The sequence below is a fragment of the Leptopilina boulardi genome, unplaced genomic scaffold, assembly GCF_019393585.1.
Source record: "Leptopilina boulardi isolate dan_hultmark-lab unplaced genomic scaffold, ZJU_Lbou_2.1 LbouV2_110, whole genome shotgun sequence".
Taxonomy (NCBI): domain Eukaryota; kingdom Metazoa; phylum Arthropoda; class Insecta; order Hymenoptera; family Figitidae; genus Leptopilina; species Leptopilina boulardi.
The window spans coordinates 229,539-240,374 of NW_026137653.1; the positions used below are offsets into that span (position 1 = coordinate 229,539).

Below are 10,836 nucleotides of genomic sequence, written 5' to 3' on the forward strand. Positions count from 1 at the left end.
AAAAAGCAGGGAGGGTCTGCGAGCATTTGCATTTAATAGAAGAACCGGAAACTTATTGAGTTGAATGGGTTTGGAAGAGGGCGTGATATTCTAAAGGTATTATACGTAGAGAATGCCTTTACATTAGATTCAGATGGCCTCTCTGTGGGTGTGCTATGAGACTCCTCGACCTCCAAGAAAGTGACACACTCCAAAATTTATTAATTCAAATATTTTTGTAATATATATATTATATATACCATTCATTTTATTTTTTTATGATTTTTCCACATAATTTACCGTTTATAGATATTTTAAACTGATATTATCAATTATGTCTATTTTGAAATTTTATTTGTCGTTTAATATTGTATTAATTTTACACTTGTTTGAAAATAATTTATAAATACAAATATATAAATATTAATATCAATATAAATTTATTATTATAATTATAATAATAAAAATAATAATAATAATAATAATAATAATAATAATAATAATAATAATAATAATAATAATAAGTATTATTATTATTATACATTTAAAGAGTTGGCAATAATTAGAGAAAGCTAAGAAAATCCGCAAAGGCTGTCTTAAAAATATCATTTTCAGTTGCAACTTTTTTAAGACAGATTCTTTCTTGATTTTTAAAGATAATTTATCAGCGCTTTTATGGTATACTAAATTTAAAGTAATTAAAGGTCAATAGCAGAATAAACATTTGTTGAATTTAAAACAGTGTTTCTTAAATTAAGACTAAAGTGAATCTTAATTTTACACTTTTAGTAAATTCAGATCTACTGTATATTTTATTTTTACATTTTATTTTACTTTTGCATGAATTTTAGTTTCAATTAACACAATAAAAAGAAAGTCTTATTTTAAGACAGACACTGTAAAAGAATGTCTTATTTTAAGGCCGAAAAGAGGTCTTATTATTTTAAGAGGGAAAATTTTTAAGGTACCTTTGCTGAATTTACGCAATGCAATTTCCATTATAACTACTAGCGCTGATTTTAAGACTCATCATCTTAAAAATAAGATTTTCTTTTTACTGGTGAAAAAGGTTTCTTATTTTAAAAAGTAACATTTTTAAGACAGTCCATGCTGAATCTAAGCAATGGATTTACATGCAATTTGAATTTAAATACATTATGGCTAGTACTGCTGAATTTAAGACCCATCTTCACAGAAAATTAAAAGGCATTAAAATAAGCTGCAACGCTTATTACTTTAATCCAATTTTGCTTATTTTAATCCATTTTGGTATTAAAATAAGCAAAATTGGATTAAAATAATAAGCGTTGCAGCTTATTTTAATAATTTTCTGTGTTAAAACAAGATTTACTTTCTACTGTGAAAACCAGTTTTCAAGTAAAATCCGTCTTACTTTAAAGATTCATGTAATATTTAATACTTCCCTTAAAATAAGAGTTGCTCTTTACAAACTTCAAAAATATATCTTGATTCGCAGTAAAAAGAAAATCTTATATTTTAAGATGAGTCTTAAAATCAGAATCGGTAGTTATACACAGTAAAAATGTCTTAAAAATGTTGCGTCTTAAAATAAGACACCTTTTCTGTCTTAAAGTAAGACTTTCTTTTTTACTGTGTAATGGAAATTGCATTGCAATTCAGCAAAGGTGTCTTAAAAATCACTGTAAAAAGTAAATCTTATTTTAAGATGAGTCTTAAATTCAGGTCATAACGTATTTAAATTCAAATTGCATGTAAATTCATTGCTTAGATTCAGCAAGTGCTGTCTTAAAAATATTGCCTCTTAAAAGAAGACACCTTTTCTGTCTTAAAGTAAGACTTTCTTTTTACTGTGATAATGGAAATTGCATTGCAATTCAGCAAAGGTGTCTTATAAATCACTGTAGAAAGTAAATCTTATTTTAAGATGAGTCTTAAATTCAGCAGTACTAGTCATGACGTATTTAAATTCAAAATTGCATGTAAATTTATTGCTTAGATTCAGCAAGTGCTGTCTTAAAAATGTTGCCTCTTAAAAAAAGACACCTTTTGTGTCTTAAAGTAAGACTTTCTTTTTACTGTGATATTGCCTCTTAAAGTAAGACCTCTTTTCGGTCTTAAAATAAAACTTTCTTTTTCTGTCTTAAAATAAGACTTTCTTTTTTACTGTGATGTTGCCTCTTAAAATAAGACCTCTTTTCGGCCTTAAAATAAAACTTTCTTTTTCTTGTGTTTCAACTCAATTTAGACTGCGAATTTTAAATGAATTTTCTTTGATTTTACGCCGTAGCTTAAAATAAGACTCATTTCTAATCTTAAAATAAAATTTTCTTGTTCGAAATTGTATTTTAATTGAGTTCTTTTTAGTTTTAATTTTAAAAAAGTATTTTTAAATCTCGTTTTAAATTCATCGTCTTAAAAAATTACTGCCACTTAAAATAATACTCCTTTTCTCGCTTAAAATAATATTTCTCATTTATATACATATTTTCTTGTATATACAATGCAAATCGGGAAAAAAAGCACACTTTTTACTAAAATCTGCAATTCATTCGCTTTCAATAAAATATTCCTGTTTTAGAATATATGCTAAAAATTTCTTCCGCGTATAATAAACGTATACAGCTTCAGCGTAACAAGAGGAATGATTCGATGTATTTTCTCATTTGTGTTTCAGTTCTTCTTCTTCTTTTTGCCCGCTGTCTCATCTTTATATGTATTACAAGACGTCTCTCTGGTATATATTTATATAATATATGCACAAGTTTGTTGCGCTCTTGAGGGAAGGGCTCCTCGCATCATTGGCTATATACCTATACACCTTCTTCTTTTTCTTCTTCTTTCTTCTTTCTTCTTCTTCTTCTTTTTCATCATGAAGTCAAAATCGTAGAGGCCTTTATAATATCGCGGGCACGTGAAACGCACACATTGCTGTTGCTCTATAACATAATGATAACACGCTCGAATAATAAGAGGAGACAGGGTTGGCTACGCTCGCATGGGTCCGAGTTTGGGGTCCGACCAACATAGTGGTGCACACGTTTTACTCTGTTGCTTCAGTATTTTATCGAGGGTCGTTCCATAGCGTGCGCCACACCAGTGTTGCATTGTTGTTCTGACACTCTCGCGCGGCAATCTCTTCGCGTTTATTTTCAAACCTCCAAAAAAAAAAAAAAAAAAAAAAAAATTTATAAACACATCGAAATTTGTTGCGCGCCGTCAAAATTTAGAAAGCGTTGCCGCGCGTTCAATTTGCCGCTCACGATGGCGCCACTTTTTCAAATTATTGCCCTTCGAATTTCATTGAGGGCCAGTTGTTGAACGTCCTTATTCGAGTGAGAATCGAATAACAGGAACTCTGTGATTAAATTATGACTTTTTTTTTTTGAAAAAAGTGTTCATTTTCCAAAAAAATATGATCCCATGTGAACGTGTATTGTGTTGGATTAATTTAAAAAGTGCGTGAAAAAAAAATGATTTTGTGAAAAAAAAAATTATTTAAGAAGTGTTTTTTTTTCTTTTAAAAAAGAAAAATGAAATTTTGTTTAATTTAGTGGAATTTATATTCGAGAAAAATAAAAAAATTTTTTTTGACGAAATGTTAAGTTTGAAGAATAATTGGATTATTGTGGCAATTATTATTGTAAATATAATTTACATAAATGGAGAGCAAAGATTTGTTGAAACACCAGCATTATATCAGGAGGTTTCAACTGGCGATGATATACAACTTAAGTGTAAAATACAGGACAAAAGGGGTCAATGTATTTGGCAAAAAGACCGTAAACCAGTTGGAATGCATCCTGGTAAATACGAATGGGTTGGAGGTAGAGACAGTGATTGCAGTTTGTTGATAAGAAGAGCGTCTTTGGATTTTGATGATGGATTCTGGGAATGTCAGGTCACTCCTGGTGATTTTACTAGTCAGGATGCACTCACATCTCTTCCCTCTCGACTTCTTGTTAGAGGTATATAAAAAATATTCCTCTTTATTTTATTATTATTTTTTAATATTATTATTGTTTATTATTAATATTTTTTATTTTTATTTATTATTTTATATATTTATTTTCTATTTTTATTTATTTTTTATTTTTATTTTTTTTTATATATTTATTTTTTATTTTTAATTAGTAAATTAATTAATTATAGTTTTTAATTAAGTAAAAAACAGTCACTCATTTAGTTGAATTTTTTTTACTGATTCAAATTTAGAGAATGGTTTATTTTTAAGTGTATAGATAATATTTTTATTTCAATATATATGAAAGGGTCTATTTTTCAAATCGTAAGTGATCGCGGAGATCATGTTTTTTTTTTTTTTGACTTTTGAAGTACAGCTGTTCTGCTTCCACTTGAATTGGCAGCAACAGACATCGTGAGAACCAGCTGTTATAATGTTATTTTTTTCAAAAGTTATCATAGTCTTAAATTTCAAATTAAGTTCTCTTTGTTGTTTCACACTTTTTCCGCTGAAATTTTCAATTTAGTAAAATAAAATGAAAAAAAGGGGTTTGAGTCTTTTTATTTTACTAGAAAAGAAAATTATCGAATTTAAAAATAAATAAATAAATAAAAAATAATTTATAAATTATAATTTTTATTTATAAATATATAATAATTTATAAATATGTATAAATTATAATTTTTGAAAGTAAACTAAGTTGCAGTATGTAAATCTGATCTAAAATCTGAAGTTGATAGATTATGGTTCTTGCGTTGAATCCACACAAAATTAAATAAGTAGGTAAATGAGATTCAAAGAAGCTAGAAGATCTTGAATTGTATAGATTGTTACTATAAGATTGAATAATTGAAGAGACTCTTTGTTATACAAATTTTGAATTCATAAAAGTAATACAAATATTTATAAAAAAAGTATAATAAAAAATAAAATAATTTTAAATATTATACTAAAAATATTAAATATAAAAAAAAACTTTATAGTAATTACAAAAGGTGAAAAAGAAATTAAATGCTTTTTTTTAGAAATTAAATTATATGATTATTTAATAATTAGTAATATGATTCAAAATAATTTAATATACATTAAAAAAAGGTATTTTAAAAAAAACTTGAATTATTTGTGATTCATAAGAGGTGTGTAATCATCAGGATATGTAAAAAAAAAAAAATAAAAATTCGTCATCCCATTAACGAGTCACTCTGTTACGATATAATCACTTTTACATTAAACTGCACTTTACAAAAAAAAATAACAACATAGGTAACAACTTAACTTTCGTAAACTCATTTTCAATTCATTGAATGGAAGAGCGAAAATGTTCCGTTCCACTTTCGGAAAATTACAACATGATCTCTGTTGAAGAAGTACAAATTCAAAATCATCGAGTCACTATCTATATATATGATGTAAAATCATTTTGCGCAACTTCCATGTAATTCAAATATAAAAGAACATATCTCATATATTAATATAAACATGAAAATTTAATTCAAAAATTTATATTTTTTAATATAAAAATGATTAATATAATAATGAAAATAAAAAACTATGTATTTTTTATTCTTATTAATTTTTATTAAAAAAAATAGGGAATTTAGAGTAATAAACTAATTTGTAAATTATGCGATTTTTTTTTTAAATTGCGTGATTTTTGTATACAGTCAGTCCCCGGAAACCACGTTTGGAGTATGGTGGGTCAATTTTGAGTACAGCCCTAACTTTGAGGGAAGGCCAGGAAGCAACGATTTCCTGCGTTTCCAGATATGGAAATCCACCAGCTCTCATCAAGTGGTAAGTGTACTGTAATTTTTTTCCCTATATTACCTGTTGCGCTTTAATATACATATATAGATATAGTTAATTTTAATTTAAAATTTTTTTCAATTTTTAATCAGTGATCTTTTAGCTCCCCCTTGGAGAACCTAATCCGATTATATGTATAGATAACAGTAAAATTCGTTCAAAATGAATTTCAATTTTTTATAATTCTTTTTCTTAAACTAAAAAAATTATTTTATTGTTTAAAAAAAAAATTTTTTTACTTCCCATATGGATTACAAAAAAAAAAACAGAAACATTTATATATCGAGAAAGTCCCGCTTTATATTAAAATATAACGTGACGCGGAAGTGATCGAAATTCCTTTCCTGTTTAACCACCACAATTTAAATATCATGCTCGATTTAATTAGACGTCCATGACGTTTGAATTTCATTTCTAAATAAAAAAAAAAAAAAAAATTATATTACTTATTTTCACGAATAAATTATTCAAATTATAGAAATTTTATGTTGAAAAAAAAACAGTTTGATAGAAATTAACGAATTAGAATAATTAGATAAATAAAAAAACTTTTCTTCTATGTAAAAAAATCGTTAAGTTATATTTCGTTTTTAGGGTCCTGTATATAATTTGTAAAACTGCAAATTTATTATTATTACCTACATTTATTACAATTTCCCCCCCCCCCCCACATTGTATATTACAATCAACATATATGACTTATATATTATTTTTTAACTTTTCATTTCTTGTGAAGAATCTTTATAATTTTCTTACAATTGCGATGAGGACTGTTTCATTTCCCGTATAACCATATGTATACTATATATATATATAGAAGAAGAAGAGCAAGTTCCGGAACGTCGTCTTTATACAGGAAAGGGTTGTCCATGTCTTTTTAACTTCACGGTCTAGTGATTTAAGCCGCGCCTTATCTAAACTTCTCTAATAGTGGGTGCGTACCCTCTCGAGTTTCTTTTTTTTTTTTTTATTTTACTCACATTCTCCCGATCCTTCACTCTAATATTGCCTCAGTGGGGTTCTGAAGTCAGATTAACAGATTGCATTTTTTTGTTTTACGAGTTTTGCTTTCGTTGCATTCCTTTATAGTTAATCATTCCATTTTAGTAATAAAAAAAAAAATTACTCTGAAAGTCTTTTTTCTCAGAATATATATATTTTTTTTTTAAGAATGTGTCGAAAATTTAATTTCTCCCAAGCGAAAATTGAGTTGTGGGGAGAATTATTTTTATCTACTTTCTGCGTTCTATTTTTGTTTTTCGATAATTTCTTCTATTAGAAAAACTGTTTTATAAAAATAGTTATAATTATAATTAAATTATAATTATAATTAAAATTAAATTATACTTATAATTATAATTAAATTATAATTATATTAAAATTTGTAAAAAGAATTAATTTCCTTAAAGAAAAGAAATAAACAAAATCTTCAGAAATTAAAAATAATAAAATTAATTTTAGAAAAATAATTCTATTTTCAGGTTTATTGGCGGAGATGAAGTTGAAGCTTTAAGGGAACAAACAAATGCAACGGAAGTTGACAGTCCAAAAACATGGGTCGCGTATAGTCTATTAAAAGTTCGAGGACAACGTGAAAATCACGGTCTTCCTATAAGATGTCTCACTTTACATCCTTCAAACACATCTCCCGCTTATACAGAATCGCGATTGGACGTTCAATGTAAATATTTCAATTTCAATTATTTTAATTAAAAAAAAAAAAATTTTATTTTGAAAAAAATCATTTTTTAATTACTCTAATAATTTTAAAAGCAAAATTTTTTTTTCAATTCAACATTTTTATCACTATTAAATAAATTATTAAAATAATTAATTTTACACTCAGAAAAAAGATATGTTTGAACCAAATGTATCATTTTTTTTATATTTACCCAATTTTTTTGTTTAGTTCAAACCAAAATTTGTTTAATTCAAATAAATTTGATCTAAATAACTGTTTGGTTTATTTTAATAAATTTTTTGAACAAAGAAAAAAATTGAGCTAAATAAACGTTTGATTTATGCAACCAAATGATTGGTTAACTGTATATCAATGCATTTATTTTGTTGATTTAACCAAAATTTTTGGTTGCTTCAAACGAATTTTTTTCTGAGTAGTGTATTTGAAATAATTATTAAAATAATTTTACTAGGAATCAAAATAATTTTACTAGAAATTAAAATAATTTATTAAAATAATTAAAATAATTTAATAAATTATTTTAATAAATTATTATAATTTATTTATTTATTTATTTACATGTAAACGGGCTTACAAAGAAAGAAGAATTAGAAAGAAAATAAATTATTTTAATAAATTATTTTTAAATATTTTTAAAAATTATTTAATATTAATATTTAATATTAAATTTATTATTTATTATTATTATTATTATTATTTAATATTTAATATTTAATATTTTTAAAATTATTTATTAAAATAAAAAATGAAAATTTGTTTAGATACACCTGAAACGCGAATAGAAACTAGTCCACGAATGTTGACAACATCTTTGGAAGATTCAGCAAGTTTTATAAGTTTGAAATGCATCGCCGATTCCAATCCAATTGGTGCAATTAAATGGTTCAAAGACTCTACTCCAATAAGTACAACAAACAGTGCAACAATGACTGTTTCAGCTAACAGAACTTATCAAAATACTTTAATAGCCTCCGAAGTGAGATTTGAACCTGTGATGAGAGGTGATGCTGGACTCTATTCCTGCAAAGCTACAAATATTATTGGCGAAAGTGCTCCAGCGAGTTACAGAATGGACGTTCAATGTTAGTAAAAAAAAAAAAAATAATAATTTTCAATTTTCCCAAAAAAAAAAGAAATTTAGTAAAAGAACTATTTTTAAGAAAAATTTTTTCAAATTACAGATGCGCCAAAATTGAAAGTGAGCAAAAAAACATTCAATGGAACAATTCCAGATGTAGAGGAAATAACATCTTTAGGAGCAACGATAGATCCTTTTGAGTGTGCCGAATATGATGCAAATCCACCGGCACAATACAGATGGGAACATGTGCGTGGTGGATTTCCTGAAATAATTGAAAATCCAAAACAAGAAAAACAGGGAGGAAAAAAATTGAGACTAGAAAATGTCATGTGGTCAGATGAGGGTGAGTACAGATGTTTCGCATACAATTTCATCAACGGCGTTCGAAGGGAAATTCGAAGCGAAGAACGTTTTGTACTTAATGTCATGGGACCGCCAGAAATACAAACCATACGTTCATCTTTGGGAGATAATGGAGTTTATGAGTCAATAGGATGGTCCGGAGAACCGGTACATCAATTAAAGTCAAGCTTTTGCTCAAGGCCACCGCCCCGATTAGTCGCTTGGCAATGGGGGAGTTTACAACTTAGAGCAGGTATGTCTTTTTTTTTTTTCAAAAAAATCTAATTGCCCTCTGACTAATTCAATTCTTTCGTAATTTCGTTTAGTATGAAACCAAATTGGATTTTAATGGCTCTATCATTTGCCCATATTACGTAATACAATAGGGATATTAAAAAAGAAAAAAAAGAATTTTTAATTAAAATTTCTTTTTTTAACAGGTGAAACAATTCATCCAAAATATGAGGCATTGCCATTGGAGCCAATTGCCGATAGTAAATCAACATCAAATTGTTATTGGGCGATACTTATTATTAAAAATATACAAAAAGAAGATGCAAGAACTTATACACTTTTAGTTGAAAGTGAAAAAGGAAGAGATTCAACGAATTTAAAATTACTTGTCCGTGACCCAACGGAAATGCGAGTATTGGCAGCAGCTGCTGCGGTAGGTTTACTTTTTATTTTTTTGCTGATATGCATTGGAATTTATTGTTGGTGCCGTGTAAAACATAGACGCTATCGACAAGAAGAAGAAGAAGAGGAAGAAGTAGTGGGTAGCATTGCCGCTGATGCATTTTATAATACAACAACATCAATAGAACGAGAAAATAAAATCCATCACGATTCAATGCAAAATAAAAATAATAACTTCACAAGAAAGCCGACCACCGACAATGGACTTTCAGTCATGTACAATTATGATCAAATAAATAAACAGATGAGTCCAGAAGCACTCAAAGTAAGACGTGCGCCAGTTGTTTTACAATCACCGACAATTGTTTAACAATTCAAGCGAAAAGATTTTTTTAAAGAAAAAATTACAAAAAAGAAACAGAACATTTTTCTTCAAAATACTTTTTAGATTCTTTTTTTTTTTGAAGAAATATATAGTTTGAAAAAATTTTTTTAAAACATTTTTTAAATATTTAAATAAAAATTGTTAAAATGCGCGTGTAAAAAATATTAACGAAAATGTAAATTTTTTAAAATTTTATATAAGATGTGTGTGTGTGTGATTTTTTTTAAAGAAAAAATTACAAAAAAAACAGAATATTTTTCTTCAAAATACTTTTTAAATTCTTTTTTTTTGAAGAAATATATATTTTGAAAAATTTTTTTAAAAACATTTTTTAAATATTTAAATAAAAATTGTTAAAATGCGCGTGTAAAAAACATTAACGGAAATGTAAATTTTTTAAAATTTTATATAAAATGTGTGTGTGTGATTTTTACTATTTTTTACAATCATTGTATAAATTTAAAAACAAAGAGAAAAAGAAGACTATATCATCATCTTCTATAATTTATTACAAGAATCAAAAACTGTTTATAATTAAAAAAAAAAAAAATTATACACTTATTCCAAAGATTTTGTAAAGTTCCTTCGATAATAACTATATTATAGTAATATTTTGTTATAGTAAATTTAATAATTAATAATTAATAATTAATAACGAATTCATTGTTATAAAACGACTTCCACAAAATATGTGCAGTCACACTGGAAATCGGATTATTTATTATATTTGTTGTTTTGCTTTTATTTTTAAGTTAACAACAAAGAACTGAATATAGACGATAAATATAAAATATTTTTTAATTTTAATAATACGTATATATGATTTTAAATTTATTATTTCTAAGAGTATGTATAATGCATTATTTGTTATAAATGTTACAATATAAAATTATAAACCACAAAATGACCTGTAAATTATATTTTTCAATAAATTAAAATAAGAATAAGAAAACCTGTTTTTT

At 26.1% G+C, this 10,836-nt stretch overlaps 1 protein-coding gene across 1 annotated transcript; it reads left to right on the top strand.

The window, feature by feature from the left end:
* The first annotated feature begins 2,796 nt into the window (after positions 1-2,796).
* LOC127277131 (kin of IRRE-like protein 3) lies at positions 2,797-10,781 on the top strand. The gene is made up of 6 exons (XM_051297985.1): positions 2,797-3,926; positions 5,587-5,716; positions 7,210-7,409; positions 8,192-8,512; positions 8,612-9,106; positions 9,294-10,781. Exons 1-6 carry the CDS (start codon positions 3,557-3,559, stop codon positions 9,857-9,859), a joined length of 2,082 nt encoding a protein of 693 aa, XP_051153942.1. The 5' UTR covers positions 2,797-3,556; the 3' UTR covers positions 9,860-10,781.
* Positions 10,782-10,836: the final 55 nt, after the last annotated feature.